General features: G+C 44.7%; 1 protein-coding gene across 1 annotated transcript in view; it reads left to right on the forward strand.

Annotated features, from left to right (window-relative positions):
* LOC115081956 (patched domain-containing protein 3-like) overlaps positions 1-22,760 on the forward strand; it is a 157,158-nt gene that overhangs the window by 46,746 nt on the left and 87,652 nt on the right. The window contains exon 2 of the mRNA XM_029586196.1: positions 16,798-16,919. Coding sequence (XP_029442056.1) covers positions 16,798-16,919 — 122 coding nt within the window. The remainder of the gene's footprint in view (positions 1-16,797; positions 16,920-22,760) is intronic.

Raw genomic sequence — 22,760 nt, forward strand, 5'->3', positions numbered from 1 at the left:
CATTTTAAAATATGTGGCGTTCATGGCTCTCTCAGCCAAAAAGGTTCCCGGCCCCTGTATTAAGGGAAGTATGATATAAAGCCTAGACCTTTGATGAGGTTAATTGGCAGTACATGTTTTGGGTATTGGTACAATATGGGATAGAGGGTCCTTTCCTAGATTGGATTAAGCTATTATGCACAAACCCCAAAGCATGGATATTAGCAAATGGCACTTTGTCAAGAGAGTTCACTCTGGAAGGGGGGACAAGACAAGGGTGCCCTCTCTCACCACTTCTTTTTGGGCTTACGCTGGAACCACTGGCCATTGGGAGTAGACAGGTGTTGATATTATAGGGATACCAGTAGGCAGGCAAGAATTTAAAATGTGCCTTTTTGTGGATAACATCTTGCTTTTTTTGAATAATGTAAGCCAGGGTTTTTCTCTGCTTTTCAAACTTTTGCTGGGCTTACCATCAATTTTCATAAATCTGAGGCTACCTTTGAATTCAGCATTGAAGGATGGGTAGCAGGATCAATTCCCTTTCAAATGGAATATGCATAAAATAAAATATCTGGGAGTATGGATTCCTCATGACTTATTGCAATTATGAGATTAATTTTCGGGATTTTTTGGAAGGGTTTGCTCATGAGTTGCAAACCTGGCAGCACTGCCAGTGTTTGGAAGAAATGCCCTGTTTAAAATGATTATATTACGAAAACTGTGATATAATCTTTTAGATGTTGCCATGTTGGTATCGCTGCCTGACTTGGCTTACCGGAAATCTATATTTATATGATTCCTATGGCGAGGCAAGCATTCAAAAATTGAATATGGTAGGGTGGTATCAATGCCCCTAATTTTACTTATTTCAATTTAGCATGCCAGTTGAGGTACATTGGGGAATATATTGCGGGCAAATATAAATATGATGTGATTCACTTGTTGGGGAATTGACCTTCTCTTACTCCCCTTAGGGGCTTATTCACCTATCAGATGCATCTTTACCTAGGGAAGTGAGGGGGGATCATGTTGTTGAGGCCTGTAATAACTGCATGGAGATAAATGCATAAAGAAATGGGTCTCCCGGCAAGGGCTTCAATTCTGGACCCTTGGCCTGGTGCAGGATTGGTTCGGCCCTCCGGTCGGACCTGGAGAGCGCCTGCCACCAGGAGGCAGAGCACAGGAGGAGGCAGAGGCTAGCTGGAGCTTCGCCAATAGCAACCCGGGGTTCCCTCAGGTTGGGCCCTTGGTTTCTCGAGCTGCCTGGTCTTAGGTGGGCCTTGCAGGGTCTCCTAGAGAGGAAGTGCAGAGGAGTGCCCACCACGAACAAGGGTGCACAGTAGATGTCCAAACCAGTGTGTCCAGAGCTCACAGGAGGCCAGAACAGAGTCCGAATGAATAGCAAGAATCAAGGACAGAGTAACAGTTCAGAATGGTCAGCTGAAGCAGGGGTCAGTACTTGTAGTCAGGTCAGGCAGAGGTCAAGAATAGTCAGTTTCAGTCAGAGGTCGGTTCCAGGCAACGATCAGGAGTAGTCAGTGTTCAGGTAGAGGTCTGTTTCAGGCAGTGATCAGGAGTAGTCAGAGAATAGGCAGAGGTCATGTCAGGCAGCAATCAAGAATAGTCAGGAGCAAGCAATGGTCAGTACCGTGAGAACAGTCCGAAGGGTACTGCCAGGGATGGAGAGATGCTGGAATAGGAGACACTGGAACAAGAGACACTGGAAGGCAAACTAAATACACCGGAGTGTTCTACCTGATTGCCAAGGCGAGGAAGTGGTGTCAGACCATTTCCTTTAATACAGCCATCAATCAGGACGCGCCACAGAGGTGGGATCTGCCCCTGGCCCTTTAAGAGGCCGGGCAGTCAGTGCACACGTGCCTAGGGGCGGGGCCGACGCCACGGAGGATGCCGAGCCCCGCCGTGAGGCCTGGACTGGAGTCTGAGCGTGGGGGAGCTGGGGACGCCGTGAACTGGCTGCAGCTGCGAAGTGAAAGAGCACAGAGCTCGTGGATGGTCGGGAAAGGTGAGCAGGCTCGGCTGTGGAGTGAACGTGGCCGGAAGCGCAACAGTAACCCCCCCCCCCCCCCTTCTAGGCCTCTCCCTTACTGGCCTGGGTTTGTCAGGATGAGTCCTGTGGAATTCTGCAAGGAGGTCTTTTTCATAAATGTGGTGGGAGGGCTCCCAGGAGTTCTTCTCCGGCCCGAAGCCCTCCCACGACAGGAGGTATTCCCAATGACGTCTTCTACAATGGACGTCAAGAACCTCTTTGACCTAGAGGATGTCTTCGGGTTCAACAGTGAGTTAGGTAGGAGCATGAGACCGTCAAGAAGGCCAGGACAAGACTAGTGGTTTTAGTAAGGAGACATGGAATGTGTTGTGGATTCCCGTGGAGGTAGGCATCTGAAGTTAAGTAACTGCTCCTATTCTTCGGATGATTGGAAATGGTCCAATGAACCATGGAGCAAATCGCTGTAAAGGCAGATGTAATTTAATATGTTTTGTGCTGAGCCAGACTTTCTGGCCTGGTTGGAACAGCAGTGCAGTGCAATGGTGGGCATCAGTAAAGCATTTGGCTTTCTCGGCTGCCTGACCCAGTCTGTCCTTGACCTGATTCCAGAGATGAAGAATCGTCTGTACCATGGACTGGACTGCAGGCGAGGGTACTGAGTGGCACTGGAAGAGGCAAGTGTGGCTGGTGACCGAATACAATGGAGAAGGGAGAGTCGGTGGCAGAGGCGAGATGAGTATTGTGGGACAACTCTGCCCAGGGCAAGAGGTCGGCCCAGTTGTCCTGTTGATCATTCACGTAGGATCTCAGGAAGGTCTTTAATGAGTGGTTTGTCCTTTCGGCTTGACCGTTCGCTTGAGGGGTGATAGGCCAACGTCAGGTTCAGGGTGATGTCAAACTTTGTGCACAGAGACTTCCAGTGCTTGGCTGCGAATTGTGGTCCACGATCAGAAATGATCTCCTTGGGTAATCCATGAAGTCAGAATACATGATGCAGGAAGAGTTTTGCCAATTCAGGAGCTGAAGGGAAACTCTGTAGTGGAACGAAGTGGACCATTTTTGAAAAGCAGTCGATAATAACCCAGATGATCATATTGCCCTTTGATGGGGGTAGATTGATGATGAAGTCAGTAGAGATGCTTGAACAGGATTTGGTGGGAGCAGGAAGAGGTTGGAGGAGTCCCCATGGATGGCCAGTAGGTCCTTTCTGCTGAGCACAGATGGGACAGGAGTCCACATAACTGCAGGAGTCCTAACCATGGTAGGCCACCAGTAATGTCTTTTTAACATCTCAAGGGTCCGGCAGGGATGACCAGCCAACTTTGAGTCATGGGCCCAGCGGAGGACGCACTCTCGGCGACGTGGGACCACCGACTTCCCGGCTGGCACCGTGTAGGTAACTTCGAAGGTTATACAGGCTGGGTCAATGATGTGCTTGGGAATTTCGGGTGTATCTTCTGGTTCAAAAGAGCGAGAGAGCATCTGCTCAGGTGTTCTTTGGTGCAGGACGGTAGCGGGGTTCAAAATTAAAATGTTCAAAGAACAGCGCCCAACTGGCTTGTCTGGGGTTCAATAGTTGAGCTTCCTTTAAGTGTTCGAGGTTCTTATGATCTATGAAGATTGTGAATTTATGTTGGGCTTCTTCTAACCAGGGGCTCCACTCTTGAAGAGCCAATTTCACAGCTAAGAGCTCACGGTCACCAATCATGTAGTTTTGCTCTGCTGGCGAAAACTTGTGAGAGTAGAAGGAGCAGGGTACTAAGACCCCCTTAGAGGAATACTGGCTCAGGACCACCCTTGCCCCAATGGCGGAGGCGTCGACTTTGATGATGAAGGGATGGTTGAGATCTGGGTGACGAAGGGAAGGTCCGGTGCAGAAGGCCTCTTTCAAGGCATGGAAAGCAGATTGAGCCTTGGGGCTCCAAACTTGAAGGTTACTACCTTTTGTTAGAAATCTGCTAGGGAGTTAGCAATCTTATTGTGTCGCTCTAGTCTTGCTAAAGAGTTAGCAATCTGTTCTGACTCTGCTATGATCTCCACGAGGAGTAGCAATCTTGTCAATCTGATGCCTGAGGAGAGGAGCAATCAGATAGGAGTAGCAATCTGTTGAGAAAGCTCTGATGTTAGTTAGACTGCGGAGTAGCAGTTTTAATTTTCTTAGTCTGTTTCATTTCTTTATAGTTATTACCTTTACTGTAGAAAGTAATTACTATTACTGTAGAAAGGTTCTGTGATTATTCCTGTCTGTTTTTAATTTTCTTTATAGTCTGTATTTCATTTCTTTATAGTAAGTTATTAATCTAGTAAGTTGATTTGCTGTTTGAATAAAGCTAAAAGAAAAAAAAAAACCAAAAAAAGAAACCTCCAAGTAGACAGCTCTCCAGCTTTTCAAACACCTTTTAAACTCTCCCTTGGAGTTAGTTGGCACAAAAAATCGGTTCAAACTAAAATTGGGGCATAAAGACTGTTTTTTAAAACAATTGACCAAAAGCAAAGGCAACAGTCCAGAAGTGACGTAATCTAACTGAATTGGGTGTGTCCCAGACCTTGGGCAAGGTATTCGTAGAGGAGGGGAGCCATTGTGTTCCTGAGCACAAGTTGGAGGGGTTTTTCTCCTGGTGGACGTGTATATTACATTGTGAAATCTGCATTGTGGCTAAGTATATTTTTTGATTATTGCAAGGTTTTTGATTATTGCAAGGTTCTGTGATTATTCCTGTGGGTTTTAATTTTCTTAGTCTGTTTCATTTCTTTATAGTTATTACCTTTACTGTAGAAAGTAATTACTATTACTGTAGAAAGGTTCTGTGATTATTCCTGTCTGTTTTTAATTTTCTTTATAGTCTGTGTTTCATTTCTTTATAGTAAGTTATTAATCTAGTAAGTTGATTTGCTGTTTGAATAAAGCTAAAAGGAAAAAAAAAACAAACCAAAAAAAGAAACCTCCAAGTAGACAGCTCTCCAGCTTTTCAAACACCTTTTAAACTCTCCCTTGGAGTTAGTTGGCACAAAAAATTGGTTCAAACTAAAAATTGGGGCATAAAGACTGTTTTTTAAAACAATTGACCAAAAGCAAAGGCAACAGTCCAGAAGTGCCCTACTTTACCCAGCTTGTCCCAGGCTAAACTGTTTGACTCCCTCCCTCCCTACCCCTCTACCCACCCACCCCTGGGGCTTGTTTTCTAATAAAGACTGCCTAACTTCCCATTGGCAGCGAGATAAATTAGTACATTGGTAACAGTCAAGGAAATACAAATCACAAACTACCAAGATGAGGACTATCCAATGTAACTGCTGTAGAGCCTTTATTCTGAGGGAAAGCATCTGGAAACTTAGAGCTTGCCCAATTTGTGCACAACTCTCTTCCTTGAAAATGGAGCTGACTGAGATAAAAGCTCAATTAGCTTCAATTAAAAGTATTACACCCACATTGCATTACACAGATAATAATTCCCCAATATCACGGAAAAACCAGGAGTCAAGAAAAGGAGATCCATTAGGCTCAGGTAGGACCCAAAGTCATCCATTCTTGACAGATGAGCAGCCAACAGGTACACCCTCCCACTCAAACAGGTCATTAAGAAATTCTTTACAATCCAGGATTACAGTGGGCTCTGGTAGAATTAGACCTGTGATAAGGAGACACACAATGTACCAAATGCAAAAAGAACAAGCCCTCTCTATATTAAAAACTGAGGAAGTTCTTGAGAAAAACATTGCAGTATTACCAGAAAAGAGAGAAAAAACACAATGCATGCAGTATTTCAAGATCCATAACCAAAAGAAAAATCTAATTGAGATGGATAACTCTGTCAACAGTGGCACAACTACAAACAGAAAGAGTAAAGTGAATAACAAATCTCAACTAATATCTCATAAGGAGTCCAGGAAAAGCAATAACCTTAAAGAGAGTACCTGGAAGGCTATGACCACAAATGCTCATAGTTTGGGAAATAAAATCCCAGATCTGCAGGCCCTAATGGCTGAGGCAGAATTGGACATTGTTGCTATCACAGAAACATGGTTCACAGAATCTCATGAATGGGATACAACAATACCAGGCTACAACTTGTTAAGGAAGGACAGAGAGGATAGAAAAGGGGGAGGTGTGGCTCTTTATGTCAGAAACAACATCCAAGCATCTGAGCTACAAGGAAGTTGGGGTAAAGAAGAAGCTCTATGGGTCGACCTAAAAAAAAGATGACGGAGTGTCCATTTATATTGGAGTGGTTTACAGGCCTCCAAACCAAAAGGAAGAGCTGGACAGAGATCTGATTGAAGACATCCATAAGATAGGTAAGAAGGGAGAAGTGGTGATCGTGAGTGACTTTAATATGCCAGATGTAGACTGGAAAATCCCATCTGCAGAAACTAAAAATAGTAGAGCAATAATGGATGCCATGCAAGTATCTTTGTTCAAACAAATGGTGTTGGAACCCACGAGAGAAGGTGCTATACTCGACTTATTGCTCAATAATGCAGATAATGTCTCAGATGTCCAGGTGGGCGCCCACCTCAGCAGCAGTGATCATCGAACGGTATGGTTTAATATCACTAATAGAATAGGGAAAAGAACCACAAAGACCCGAGTTTTACAGTTCAAAAACACAGACTTTGAGGAAATGGGAAAGTACCTGGAGGAAGAACTTAAAGGATGGGAGAACGAGAGAGATGTGGATCAGCAGTGGACCAATCTAAAAGGAGCAATCACCAAGGCAACTGCTCTATATGTTAGAAACATAAAGAAAAGCAAAAGAAAATTGAAACCTATCTGGTTCTCAAGGAGGGTGGCTGACAAAATTAAAGCTAAAAGAACAGCATTCAAGAAATATAAAGGATCCCAAAGGGAGGAGCACAAAGAAGAATATTTGTATCAACTGAGGGAGACGAAGAAAACAATCAAGTTGGCAAAAAATCAAGCAGAAGAGAGGATTGCCAAGGAGATAAAAAATGGTGACAAAACATTTTTCAGATACATCAGCGAAAAGAGAAAGGTCCAAAGTGGTATAGTGAAATTGAAAGGTGGTAATGATCAATGTGTGGAGACAGACGAAGAAATGGCAGAAATATTAAACGAATACTTCAGCTCTGTGTTCACTAAAGAAGACCCTGGAGAAGGACCATCTCTACACAACAAGAAACTGGAGGGAAGTGAAATAGATGAAAATCCTTTTACAGTAGAAAATGTGTGGGAAGAGCTAAAGAACCTGAAAGTGGACAAAGCCATGGGGCCTGATGGGATTCATCCAAGGATATTGAGGGAGCTCAGAGATGTTCTGGCGGGTCCGCTGTGATCCCTAGAAACGGGAGTGGTGCCGAGTGATTGGAGAAGAGCGGTGGTGGTCCCGCTTCACAAGAGTGGGAGCAGAGAGGAGGCTGGCAACTACAGACCGGTTAGCCTCACTTCGGTGGTGGGAAAAGTAATGGAGTCTCTGCTGAAAGAGAGAATAGTGAACTATCTACAGTCCGGAGAATTGATGGACCAGAGGCAACATGGATTCACCAGGGGAAGATCCTGTCAGACAAATCTGATTGACTTTTTTGACTGGGTAACCAAGGAATTGGACCAAGGAAGAGCGCTCGATGTCATATACTTGGATTTCAGCAAAGCTTTTGATACGGTTCCACACAGGAGACTGGTGAATAAAACGAGAAGCTTGGGAGTGAGTGACAAGGTGGTGACCTGGATTGCAAATTGGTTGACGGACAGAAGACAATGTGTGATGGTAAATGGAACCTTCTCTGAAGAGAGAGCGGTTTTAAGTGGTGTACCGCAAGGATCGGTGTTGGGACCGGTCCTGTTCAATATCTTTGTGAGCGACATTGCGGACGGGATAGAAGGTAAGGTTTGTCTTTTTGTGGATGACACTAAGATCTGCAACAGAGTGGACACGCCGGAAGGAGTGGAGAGAATGAGACGGGATCTAAGGAAACTGGAAGAGTGGTCGAAGATATGGCAGCTGAGATTCAATGCCAAGAAGTGCAAAGTCATGCATATGGGGAGCGGAAATCCGAATGAACTGTATTCGATGGGGGGGGAAAGGCTGACGTGCACGGAGCAGGAGAGGGACCTTGGGGTGATAGTGTCTAATGATATGAAGTCTGCGAAACAATGCGACAAGGTGATAGCAAAAGCCAGAAGAATGCTGGGCTGCATAGAGAGAGGAATATCGAGTAAGAAAAGGGAAGTGATTATTCCCTTGTACAGGTCCTTGGTGAGGCCTCACCTGGAGTACTGTGTTCAGTTCTGGAGACCGTATCTACAAAAAGACAAAGACAAGATGGAAGCGGTACAGAGAAGGGCGACCAGGAAGGTGGAGGATCTTCATCGCATGACGTACGAGGAGAGATTGAAGAATCTAAATATGTACACCCTGGAGGAAAGGAGGAGCAGAGGTGATATGATACAGACTTTCAGATACTTGAAAGGTTTTAATGATCCAAAGGCATCAACAAACCTTTACCATAAGAAAAAAATCAGCAGAACCAGGGGTCACGATTTGAAGCTCCAGGGAGGAAGATTCAGAACCAATGTCAGGAAGTATTTCTTCACGGAGAGGGTGGTGGATGCCTGGAATGCCCTTCCGGAGGAAGTGGTGAAGACCAGAACTGTGAAGGACTTCAAAGGGGCGTGGGATAAACACTGTGGATCCATAAAGTCAAGAGGCCGCCAATGAAGAGTGGGTGACTCGCCAGAATGATGGCTACTGCCTGGAGACAATACCCTTATTCAATAAACATACACATGGTTACTGTGACTCCAACATCACTCTAAGCTTCAACAGCAAGAGGAAATGTGGAAAAAAGGATTTGCACTCACAAAGACGGGAGTAGCTGGCTTGTTACGGCGGTTACTACCCCAAACCAAATATCCAAATTACCACCTCCACCTTCCTCTATTCCTGATGCCTTTCAACTAGCTTGATCACTCCATTCTTATACTTCACTTTCAATGCATATCCAGCATAGTTCTCTGCTTCAACAGCAGGGGAAAAGAAAAACTGTTACTTCACACATCCAGCAGAGCTCTCTGCTTAAACGGCAGGGGAGAAGAAAAAAGGGTTCACACTCACAAAGCGGGGAGTAGCTGGCTTGTTACGGCGGTTACTACCCCAAACCAAATGTACCTGATACTTCACTCTCGACGCATATCCAGCATGGCTCTCTGCTTCAACGGCATGGGAGAAAGACTGATACATCACGAATTTCCAGCATAGCTCTCTGCTTCAACGGCAGGGGAAAAGAAAAACTGATACTTCACACATATCCAGCATAACTTCAACGGCAGGGGAGAAGAAAAAAGGATTCACACTCACAAAGCGGGGAGTAGCTGGCTTGTTACGGCGGTTACTACCCCAAACCAAATGTGCCTGATACTTCACTTTCGATGCATATCCAGCATAGCTCTCTGCTTCAACGGCAGGGGAGAAGAAAAAAACTGATACCTCACGCATATCCAGCATAGCTCCCTGCTTCAACGGCAGGGGAGAAGATAAACAACCAATAAGGGCTGTATAACATAATCTGGGTAAAAACAAATAAGCATGGGTGTAGCTTGCTTATTGCGGCGGTTACTACCCCTACTACCTCTAACTAATCAAGCTAGATATTTCACTTGGATGCAGCTCCATCACCGCTCTCTACATTAATGGCGGGGGTGGAAGGGAATTAGAACCAAGAGCTAAGAGAAACAGATAAGTATGAGAGAAGAAATGAGGGAAGCTTGCTGGGCAGACTGGATGGGCCATTTGGTCTTCTTCTGCCGTCATTTCTATGTTTCTATGTTATAGTTAACTCCTAAGGAAGGAGGAGTCAGCAATCTTATTAGAATCTGATATAGTTGTGGGTGGATCCCTGGGCTGGTGTGTTGTGTTCGGGCCTTCTCTTCGCCCTCGCTCCACCCTCTCTACCTCTTTGGCGACTCCCTCCGGGCCTGATGGACGACTTGCTGCCACGGCGTCTCCATGCCGCTTCTCCCTGGCGTCCCCGGACCGGCTCGACGCTGCGGATCTGCCATGTTCCTGATGATGTAGGGCGCGCTCCGAAGTAAGTAATAGCAAGGGTGCAAACCTCAGGGGCGTCCCCCTGTATTGACGTCATATGCTTCCAACATAAAAGGTCTTCTCTTATGCTTACAATTTGAGTTAGCAAGGACTACGAATCAAACTCTGTCAAGGAATACGGATTTGTCCAAGCTACTCTGCCTCCTCGGACTTACCAGGGGTATCTGCTCCTCGGGGGCCTCTCTCCTCGGAGGCCTCGCCCTCTTTTCTCTATTTCAGATTGCAGATAGGAACCGGTACTCGCTCCTCTAGGGCCCATGTTCCTGAAGACTCTGAAGATTCTCTACTGCCTAGAACAGTGGTTCTCAACCTTTTTTCTGTCAGGACACCTGACAGATGGTTCTCACATGCGTGACACACTGACCCATGATCGTCATGGGGCTAGATGTAAAAGTACAGTTTGCATCAACGGAACCCCCCTGACACACAATGGATGTAAAGCAGAATTATGACATTCCCCTGACACACAATAATGGATGTAAAGCAGAATTATGACATTCCCCATACAACTCACCCTACAAAAAAGATATTCTGGTTCTGGTGTCATCTCAATAACAGCAACTCAAACTCCTTCTACTTCCAGGCTCAATAGCCCTACTTATGAAAAGACAGCAGTTTACCACCAATGCATGTCCTCTTGAGAAAACACAACAAATAAGACTGATAAAACGCTTACATGCTAGTAAAATATCTCATCTCGGTAACAGACACAGAACCGACCTAACATACGCCCGGGATCTGTAGTAATGCACATAAACTAATCCGCACACAAACAGGAGCAACCCTATCTCTGAAAAGGCAACACTACAAATATTAAATCAGGCCCTAAAAACCAATACACCTCTTATTAGGAAAACAGAACTAGCAAGCAGCTATAGATCCCCACACAGAAATAATTGTAAAACTATACTAATAAGCAGAATAAATGTTTCAAAACAGTTATGAACAGAACAACATCCAACAATTAAAAATTCATAAAAACTATTAAACATTCTCCAAACACCAATAAAATATTTCAAAAAAAGCAGACACATCACATAATATTAAATAATTAAAATGGCAGTCAATCAAGAAAATAAACTTAAAAAGCCACCTTTACTTACCCCCTCCGGCAGCTCTCCTACTCCTCTTCCATGCAGGCCGTAGCACACAGCAGAAGCAGCAGTAGAGGCTAAGCTCTATACTCATGGTCCTCTTCCTTAGTGCCCATGTCTCTCACACACACACCATACCAGTCATGCCCCATGACCAGTTTCTATCTCTCACACACCAATCATCTCCCAAACAGTCTTTTACACACACACCAGTCACCTTCCTGAATAGTTTCTCTCATGCCATACACACACACAGGCTTCCCACTCCCGTGTTCTACTTACATATACTGGCTTCTCGCTCTCATAATCACTTTCTCTGTCTCACATACACTCACCAGTCTCTCACTCCCATGCTTGTTCTCTCCACATGCACAGGCTTCTCATTCCCATAATCACTTTCTTTCTCTCACATACACACAAACATACACCAGCCATCTGATCTCTCTCATGCATACACACACACACACAGGCTTCCCACTCCCATGTTCTGTCTTACATATACACGCCCAAAAAGCACAAAGGAAGGCGATCTATAAAAGCTGTCAGGATGAACAAAAGGATAGATGCCAATAGTCTTATATAATTCCTTTATTGAAGTGGAGACACAAGGGTAGCCCGACTCTGGCCGAGTTTCGCCGTCTGAAAACGGCTGCCTCAGGGGCTTACATATATTCTCTTGAGTTCCCAGTTTAAGTTCGAACAAATTGTATATAGAGGATCATATAAACCACTATATGATCCACAACAGTATTGAATCTTTTCAACGCATTCACGAAAGAATCTCCACTTGGGCGGTCAAACATTGTCAAAACAAGTGTCTCCACTTCAATAAAGGAATTATATAAGACTATTGGCATCTATCCTTTTGTTCATCCTTACATATACAGGCTTCTCACTCCCATGCTGTGTCTCACACACACACAGGTTTCTCACTCCCATGCTCACTCTTCACATGCACAGGCTTCTCATTCCCATAATCACTTTCTTTCTCTCACATACACACACACACACACCAGTCACCTGATCTCTCTCATGCATACACACACACACAGGCTTCCCACTCCCATGTTCTGTCTTACATATACAGGCTTCTCACTCCCATGCTGTGTCTCACACACACACACACATACACACACACAGGTTTCTCACTCCCATGCTCACTCTTCACATGCACAGGCTTCTCATTCCCATAATCACTTTCTCTCTCTCTCTCTCTCTCTCTCTCTCTCACACACACACGTCACCTGATCTCTCTTATGCATACACACACACAGGCTTCCCACTTCCATGTTCTGTCTTACATATACAGGCTTCTCACTCCCATGGTGTGCTCACACACACACACAGGTTTCTCACTCCCATGCTCACTCTTCACATGCACAGGCTTCTCATTCTCATAATCACTTTCTCTCTCTCTCTCTCTCTCTCTCACACACACACGTCACCTGATCTCTCTTATGCATACACACACACAGGCTTCCCACTTCCATGTTCTGTCTTACATATACAGGCTTCTCACTCCCATGCTGTGCTCACACACACACACACAGGTTTCTCACTCCTATGCTCACTCTCTTCACATGCACAGGCTTATCATTCCCATAATCACTTTCTCTCTGTTACACACACACACACACACACACACACACACACACACACACACACCAATCTCTCTCTCTCATTTCCATGCTTGCTCTCCACTGCACAGGCTTCTCATTCCCTGAATCACGTTTTCTCTCTCACATTCACACACACCAGTCTTTCTCTCACACACACGGTCAGCTTACCAACCAGTCTCTCTCTTATGCAGGCAGACACACACAGACTTCCCACTCCCATGCTCTCTCTCGCATAACCAGGCTTCTCACTCCCATGCTTTCTTTCACCCCCCCCCCCCCCCAACACCAGGCTTCTTACTCCCATGCTTTCTCACAGGGTTCCCTCAGGTTGGGCCCTTGGTTACCCGGGCCACATGGTCTTAGGTGGTCCTCACAGGGTCTCCTATAGAGGAAGTGCAGAGGTGTGCCCACCACGAACAAGGGTGCGCAGTCGATGTCCAAACCAGAGTGTCCAGTGGTCACAGGAGGCCAGAACAGAGAGTCCGAATGAATAGCAAGAATCAAGGTCAGAGTAACAGTTCAGAATGGTCAGTTAAAGCAGGGGTCAGTACCTGTAGTCAATCTAGAAGTAGTCAGGTCAGGTAGAGGTCAAGTTCCAGGCAGCGATCAGGAGTAGTCAGTGTTCAGGCAGAGGTCAGATCCAGGCAGCAATCAAGAATAGTCAGGAGCAAGCAATGGTCAGTACCATGAGTACAGTCTGAAGGGTACTACCAGGGATGGAGAGACGCTGGAACAGGAGACGTTGGAACAGGAGACGCTGGAAGGCAAACTAGACAGACCGGAGAGTACGACCCGATTGCCAAGGCGAGGAAGTGGTGTCAGACCACTTCCTTTAATACAGCCATCAATCAGGGCGCGCTGCGGAGGTGGGATCTGCCCCTAGCCCTTTAAGAGGCCGGGCGGTCCGCACGCGCCTAGGGGCGGGGATGACGCCATGGAGGACGCCGAACCCCGCTGGGAGGCCTGGACTGGAGCCTGAGCGTGGGGGAGCTGGGGATGCTGCGAACTGGCTGTGGCGTGAGAGAGCCCGGAGCTCATGGACGGTCTGGAAAGGTGAGCAGGCCCAGCCACAGAGCAAACGCGGCCGGGAAGCGCAACAGTGTTGGAACAATCAGGGGGAATGGACACTTTTTGCGAAGGGAAGGGATGCTTGATTTTGTAAAAAATGAGAAGGGAATGCAAGTTATTTGTTCTATTAACACTGGTTTGCATATTTGCTATTGTTATGATCTTGCTGCCAGCGAGAATATTTTTCTATGATGGCTGGATATTCCTTGTCTTATTCAATATAAAGGATTATGAAATAAAAAGCTCATCCCATATCTTGGCATTTGATTTTTACAACATTTCTCTTAAAATCTTATTGTTCATTTTATGTTAATCTGTTTCTTACTAATCCTAAAAAAATATGACACTGCCCTTCTTTTCATATTATTAAGCATATTTTATCTTTCAGATGCTTCAAAGCATATTATATTCAGGTCTTTTTCTGTCCCCAGAAGTCTCATTATCTGAGTTTGAACCTTGCCCAAGATCACAAGGAGCATCAGTGGGATTTAAACATTGGCTTACCTAGGTCTAGTCTGTTGTTCTAACCACTAGGCTACTCCTCCATATTAAACACCTATGCTCATGTTTCTGACTATAAAAATGTTTTCCAAATTAGAAATCTTTAATATTGGCATAAGAACTCACATACCATCATACCTTGTAAGAGTCAAGATTGTTCAACAGTGGTTTAGATACCTGGAACTTCAGGTAGTTTCAAAAATGCAAGATCACTACAAAACAAACTTCTCTCCTGTTTGCAAAATCTGAAAAATTGCATGGAAGGCTGATGTGGTTTACCCATCTCTTGGGCCTGTAGAATCGGTCATCTTAAACTGGAAGCCCTTCCATGCCTTTTAAATTTATTTCAGCAAGTCTTGTGCAATATTCCATTCCATGTGTTTTCCAACCTTAATAGCTGCACATCTGGCTTTATCTGGAACTATCTGGCACAGTACACTCTGACTGGCAAAATCATATAGCGGCTTGGCCTTGTCAAATCTGAAACTTTATTACTGGGTGGCCAAGTTGGTTAGTTTTAGGGACTGATTGGGTTCTGAAACACCACCCCCCCCCCCCCCCTCTTGTGTTACAACACTTTGGCATGTAAAGGGCCTTAAATTTTATTGACCAAGTTTGGCAAGGTAATAATGTCAGGAGCGATTTTCTAACTGTCCTCAGTGAGACATAGTTGGTAGGTGCTTTTTACCTGTGAACTTCACCCCAATTTTCAAAGAAAAAGTACGTACGCACATACTTTCACCTTGAAACTTACTGCGGGTACAAAATAGCTGTGGACACTTGTACCTGCTTTTTGTGTGGGTATTTTTTCATGGGAAACAATGAGCTTAGGTTTGAAAATGCAGTCTGAGTATCATTTACTAAGCCACAGTATCTTTCCTCTCCACTACCGAGTGCCGCAGCTTAGTAAAACCTAAGATATTTTCCCTGGTGGTAAAATACCTCAGGAAAAAAATACCATGGGTTAGTAGACCCCTAAAAATTCCCCATGATTGCAGTTCCACAGCTTGGGGCCACTACCTTGTTAAGGGTCCAAGAGGCCTGAAGTGCCACACCCCCCAATGTGGCAAAAACCCTGAGGGTGTTGAGAGAAAAACCCCCTGTCCTAAACAAAGCATCCCAGTAGACAAAACAGAAAAGAAAACATTCAAATAGTTGTGGCGCAGACCCCTCCCCTCCCTTATAAACCCCGCCCTTTTTTGAAGCATTCCCACCCAGGCCTCTGACCCCCTTTACCACACCCCCCTTTGCCATATCTTGCAATCCCTGATGAGCTAGTGGGGCCCAGAGCAACCCTAGGCTCAGCGCCCTGTACTGACGCTATAAAAATGATGCTGGCCAGCTAGTTTTCTGCTTACGATCCTATCTGGATGATCAGAAGCCTGGGGAATTTTAGAAAAAGGGGTGGGGTTTGGGGGGCGTGGCCTTCGCCATGACTTTTCTGTGGTAGCTGAGTGGGACAGGGTCTGACAAGTCCCCCAGAAGGTTTTTCACACTGGGAGGAAACTTTAGCCTAATTGGGCCCTTTAACTGATAGCTATGGGAGCATAGGTGGTAGATTTATACATGAACACAAACTGTTTGGTCCTTCACCAGAAACTTGCTATCATTGTTCTTCTTATACATAAATACAAACTGTTTGATCGTTTACCGAAGCAGAGAGTATTGCTATCATTGTTCTTATTATACATAAATACAAACTGTGTGGTCCTTTACTGAAGCAGAGACTATTGCTATCATTGTTCTTATTATACATAAACACAAACCGTTATAATATTTACCGAAGCAGAGACTATTGCTATCATTGTGCTTATCCTCTGGTTCTCCCTCTTGCTGTACCCTAGGCCATTGGGTTGGGTTTTCTGCATCTTCCAAACATAATAAATTAGCCAATTCATGTTTCAAGGCTCACCATCATCTTTTTCTGAAAGACTGAGCCCCCAGCTGGATTTCTGGAAGCATCATGTTGCAGTTATTGCTAGTATAGAAAATTTAACCTGTGCAGTTAAGGATGAACTTAAAAAATGTAAACAAATCTGGGACCTTTACTAGTTCTGGCATTACCAGGGGTTGGGGATTAATTGCTACAGCATGCTTTTATTTGTCTTCTTCTCTGTTGTGCTGGTTTTCAGTTTCTTCTTCCTTCTACTATGGATTGCGATCGATACATGGAATTATGTTTGCATTTTTATGATTGTATATTAGTTTTAAAAAAGAAACACGGATCATTTTATAATCATATAGGCGTTTATTTAATTTAGTGATGTAATATATCACTAACTAAGTAGGATCAATTTTAGAACAGATAACCAATAAAGGCCTAAACAAAACATGTCATTTGTCTAAAATCCTATGTTACTATAAATGTAGCTTTCTGAAAAACACTGCATTATTTCATGGTTTTTGTGACAAAATGCACTGAATAAAACAGAGTTTAACTAATAATATTTTTATGACAGGTGTCCTACTTTACATCCTTATCCCGACAGGAGGAGTTTGAAAGAAATGCATTGTCAACAATCCCTTTGTTCTCCATCACATATTTTCTGATCATAACCTTTTCAATTGTGTCCTGTATCAGGTATGTTATTCTTATCTTGTTTGTTTTTTTTATTTTTTATAGCTAGTAGTGATTTTATCTGTTATGCCTAACAAAGGGGGTCATTCACTAAGCTGCGGCATTTTTCTCCAAAGAGAAAAATGTCATGGAGTCACAAAGGCACAGAAAATGACTTGGCCGCTTTGTGACTCTTGCAGTATTTTTCCCTTTGGGAAAACACCAGAGCACGTGGTAAAATACTGCAACCAGAGTATTTTGCCACAGTGAAAAATACCGTGGTAGCAAAAACCCCCAAAGCAGCGTGCAATGGCAACTCCAGAACTGTGAGGTCACCATTGCTTAAAGGGGCTGTTCAGCCCCAAGTAAGCCCCCACCAAGTAGTAAAAAGCCCAGGGGATCTACATAGATCCCTTGTCCCACTCTCCCCCCTCCACCAATACTATCCCTGGAGGTGGCTACTGTAGCCCAAAAAAACCTTTTGATGATTGGCACATACCCAACCCCAATGCTCAATCCCTCCTCTATATGAAAAAAGTTAATTGATGGGGCAAAGGCCAAGGGGCACATTTTAGAAAATGGCCACCATCAGGCCTGGAGGCTAATGGGCACTCTGGGCCTCTACTAGATCATCCATGCACTTTTTCATGGGGCTATCATGGCCACCTCCAGGGGCTGCAGGGAGATGGGTCAAGAGTTCTGTGCAGACACCAGGCGATTTTTACTGCTTTTGGGGAAGGATTACTCGGGGCCAAGCAGTCCCTTTAAGATAGGGTCCTGGATGCATCAGGATATGCATTAATGTCCCGATGTAACTGGGGGAATTTGCTACAACTCTTGAGTTATAGCTAGCTTCACTTCAAATAACTCACCTTGCAAATTTTTTTGCTAAGTTGTGTTATTTGATTTGCATAATTTAGGGTTTAATAATTCATAAATATAGTTTTGCATGCTAGTGAGCTCATTTTAATATGTACTATCCCAGGGCTCATTTAATGCAAGATATTTCAAATATTTCGTGTTATCCCTGTATTACTGCATTTACCATGGAAAAAACTGTGTTTTTCACATGATAAATGAACTAATGCGACTTGGTGAATGAACCCCAAAGTTCAATCTCCATTCTCCAACAAAAGCTTTTAGATTGAGAACAATAGATGCCAACACTCGTAGATATTATAGTGAGGAAACCATAGCATTGCTATGGAGCCCAGGTCCAGACAGGTCACAACTCCGAGAGGAAGAACTGACAGAAACTCACCCAGCAGGCCACATACTACAGGGGAACAGTAGGACCAGAAAGAAAGCTAGACCTTTTAGGGGAGATGTCCTGGGACTCTTGCTCCCCCAAAATATTGTAAAGGGGGTAAAAAACAGTACTTGGTAATATTGTGAGGGCAAGTCTGGAGGTGTTGATGGGTGCTGATGAGATGAGAGCTGCTGCTGGGGCTGACTGACAGAAGGGCTATTATAACTAATAGTTGAGGCCGCAAAATCCCTGACAGGAATGGATGACAGTGTTCCTGAGGTCGGAGGAGCTGATTTACAGAGCTAGTCTGTTCTAAGCAGTTCTGTTGTGTTTTGTGTTGTTTTGTTTTGGGGGTGAGGGGGAGTTGTTGCTGCCATAGCAGAGAGGAGGCAGTGGGAGAATGTAGCCGAGATGTGATCTGTCTTCCACTGTTGAAGGCTGCTTAAAGCAGGCTCTGGGGAGGAAGAGGAAGCGACAGGGAGCAGTGGGGAGCTCCTGCTGCTCCTGCTGAGACTTCAGGTGGCTGATTGATCAGGCAGCAGAATCACTGGGAGAGCTCCACTTTAGGCCTGGGACGATGGTGACCACACTAGTGACATCGGATATGAAACTGGCATACAGGTCCTGACACCACAGCACTCGCTATCATGGGAAGCATACATTTTAAAATAAATAGAGGCCAGTCTAGATGCAGAATATGTTTTTCTGGCTGTTCACCGAGTACCTCAACCATTCTCCCCTCCATGAATCTGGTCTCTTTATGTCCATATTAGTGCTGGCATAAATAAACTCTCCAACAAAAAGGCATTCATCAAACTGTTCATATTTTTCATATGTTACTTATATTGGATATGAGCAATGCAATTTTTAAAAACCATCATGACACCTGTTAAGTGTAGAAATACCGTATTTTTCGCTCTATAAGACGCACCGGACCATAAGGCGCACCTAGGATTTAGAGCAGGGAAATTTAGAAAAAAAAAATGGTATGCTTAACCGGCTCTGTTCCCGGGCGTCTGTGCGTCTTATGGAGCAAATTAGGGAAGTGCATAACGGTTTTTTTCCCCCATTTTCTTTTCGGGTCTGGGGAGGGCCATTTCGGTCCACTCCCCAGATCAGAAAACTTTTCTTTCTATTTCTGTGGGAACCCCCACCCCATCCCAACTCTTTAAATTAATTAACAACCCCCCCCTACTGACACCCCCCCCCAGACCCGCCAAATTAATTTATTACAACCCCCCACCCTCCTCACCTCTCCAAGACCTGCCAAAAGTCCCTGGTGGTCCAGCGGGGGTCCAGGAGCTGTCCGGGAGCGATCTCCTGGACTTGGGTCGTCGGCCGCCAGTAATCAAAATGGCGCCGACGGCCCTTTGCCCTTACTATGTCACTGTGGTCGACCAATGGCAGCGGTAACCCCTGTGACATAGTAAGGGCAAAAGGCCGTCGGCGCCATTTTGATTACTGGCGGCCGACGACCCAAGTCCAGGAGATCGCTTCCGGACCGTTCCTGGACCCCCCGCTGGACCACCAGGGACTTTTGGCAGGTCTTGGGGAGGTCAGGAGGGTGGGGGGTTGTAGTAAATTAAGTTGGAAGGTCTGGGGGGGTTGTTAGATTTTTAATTTTTTTTTATATTCGCTCCATAAGACGCACAGACATTTTACCCCCACTTTTGGGGAAAAAAGTGCGTCTTATGGAGCGAAAAATACGGTAATTTTTTATTCATACGCTTGAAACAAGGTCATATACTATCATTGGTCTCTGATCACAATTTTTTTTTTTTTTTACGGTATTCAGCACTTGAATCTGTTATCAGCATGAACATACTGAATTTTCTGATGCCACAAAACAAGTAACTTCCAGTGTAGAGTGCACCCCTGACACAGAAACTATTCGAAACAAAGTTATGTTGGGTTGCAGATTGCTATCTACAAGTGCCAATATTGAATGATTTACTGTTCCTCCAACATGAGTGAAAAGGGAGGCTTTTTGAGGGAAGTGATCTTAATTTACTTATTTTATTTGTAAAAAGAAATACCGTAAAAAAGTGGTCACCCCACTCCAAGGTACATCCAAACTCTAAACTTGTATGGAATATCCAGCCAGCAACTAGGTACACACATTTTAGAGGTCATACAAATCAGTCACTGTGGACTTTACTTTGTACTGGCTGAAACCTGGTTATTTTTCAAGTAAACTTCTTTTACTGTTTGCAGCACCAACTGATATGCGGATTGCGCGGATTTTGTGAGGTAACCTCTGCCTAGGTTGGCCTTGTAGGAGAACCTGGTCCCATTGCAAAAGACCAAAAGACCAGAGACTTTATTCCCCCACCCAGGCTGAATGAATCCAATGCTTTCTGAGGTTGGAAAGGTGATTCTCTGTTTATTTATTTATTTTTAACTTTTATATGCAGACATTCTTACATCAAATGCAAATCATACCGGTTTACATTAAAACAGAAAATGCAGGAAATAAATTTCCATAGTCTAATACAATGAACATTTATAACTAAAATTGTAAACAAGCCGTAAAGGTAAGAACTTGGAAAAAAAAGCTTAATTAGCAAAATAATAAATGGAAGAATTTTAAATGAAGCACGAAGGGGTGCACAAAGGGGAGAACCCCTTTGTTGTGCCCCTTCGGCGCGCGGCGCCTGGTGGTGAGGCGCTTTTCAACTGCCGACAAAGCTCTCAGTGACGTTGTGGGGGGGGGGGGGGAGGCGTGGTCTCCCGATCGGGTTCCTCTCAGTCACACATCTCACTATTTCCCCTCACCTCCCGATGTTCATTTCCCTTCTTTTTTCTCATGTTGAGGGGTGAGTTTACTTCTAAATGTGGGGAGACCTCCAAATTTGTGTCCTTTTTTATTCTATGATATTTTGGGCGGGGGAGACTCAGAAGTTATTATTGCTTGACGTATTGGGGAAAAATTGTCTATTAAACCTGCATTTCTACCATATGACCACAGGATGGGGGTGGGGTTTGGTGTAGTATAAATCAATGGTTTAGCTGGTGGGGTATGGAGATGTGTTAAGTTGGTATTGCCAAGGGATTTTGTTGTGGGTTTCTCTTTAAGAGATTGGGGTGATCTGATTGGTAACCTAGGAAGATATAAATTCTTAGTCCGTTTGGCAGGAGTTGCCCTTTCTAGGATGGAGCTTGGGAAGAGAGGAACCTCCAGGGTGTAGTGGTCCTGGAGTAGCCAGCCAGGGGCTGGTGGGGCCCAGGGACTCCTCCAGTATGAAATGGGCTCTGTAGGGGATTTTCCCTTCATGGGAAAAGGCTTGAGGCCATGGAATAGAAGAAGGGTTTCCTCCCCCCAAAGGAAATGTCCAAGTGTAAAGGAGTAGAAAGTTGGTGATCCCTTCCCTTGAGGAACTGGTAGGGAAGAGGGGTGGAAGAGGAGGTACGTCCTCCTCTCAAGAAATACAGTACCTAGAGAAGTGGTGGGGTATCTTGAGATGAGGGGAACCCCAGAGAGAGATGGAATATAAAGGAGACTGGGGAAAATCCTGTACACTGCTGGTTGAGAGGCCCAGGATGAAGGAAAGCAAAATTGCTTACCTTGTAATAGGTGTTAGCCCAGGACAGCAGGATGTAGTCCTCACATATGGGGGACGTCATTCACGGAGCCCTTAAGCGGGAAAAACTTCTGGCAAGTTTCTAGAAGCTTTTAACTGGCTGCCTGAGGCTACTGAGCATGCCCGGCATGCCATGATATTCCCCTGCCACAGGGGTCTCACTTCAGTCTTGTTTGTAGCAATAAGTGTTAGCAAAAATAAAATAATAAAAGGCAGAGGCCCAACTCCGCGGGGTGGCGGGTGGGTTCTGTGAGGACTACATCCTGCTGTCCTGGGATAACACCTATTACAAGGTAAGCAATTTTGCTTTATCCCAGGACAAGCAGGATGCTAGTCCTCACATATGGGTGATTAGCAAGCTTGAGGCTGAGTCATTGTCCATGTAGGTAGCAGTGATGCATTGTTGAGGAAATGAGGCAGCCGAAGATCACAGCAGGTTGGTTGTAGAAGGAGTTGGGTTTATACTGGAAACAAGTTCTTTAAGACAGATTGTCCATAGGCTGAATCTTGTCATCCTTCCTTGTCTAGACAGTAGTGAGCTGCAAAGGTGTGAAGAGAACTCCATGTTGCTGCTTTACAAATGTCAATAATTGGCACTGAACGATAATGTGCTACTGAGGTTGACATTGCTCTTACTGAATGCGCCTTTACTCGCCCTTGGAGAGGAAGGCCTGTTTTTTCATAGCAAAACTGTATGCAATCTGCTAACCAATTGGATAGAGTATGCTTTCCCACTGCTTTACCTGGCTTATTTGGATCATAAGAGACAAAAAGCTGATTAGATTTTCTGAGGGACGTAGTGCGATTCAAATAAAAAGACAATGCACGTTTACAGTCCAAAGTATGTAAAGCTCTTTCCCCCTGGTGAGAATGAGGTCTTGGAAAGAAAGTGGGTAGAACTATGGTTTGATTTAAGTGGAACTCCGTAACTACCTTGGGAAGGAACTTTGGGTGTGTACGGAGGACCACTCTGTCATGTAGGAACTTTGTGTAAGGCTCATACGTGACAAGTGCTTGTAACTCACTAACCCTTCT

This window comes from Rhinatrema bivittatum, unplaced genomic scaffold, assembly GCF_901001135.1.
Source record: "Rhinatrema bivittatum unplaced genomic scaffold, aRhiBiv1.1, whole genome shotgun sequence".
Lineage (NCBI taxonomy): Eukaryota > Metazoa > Chordata > Amphibia > Gymnophiona > Rhinatrematidae > Rhinatrema > Rhinatrema bivittatum.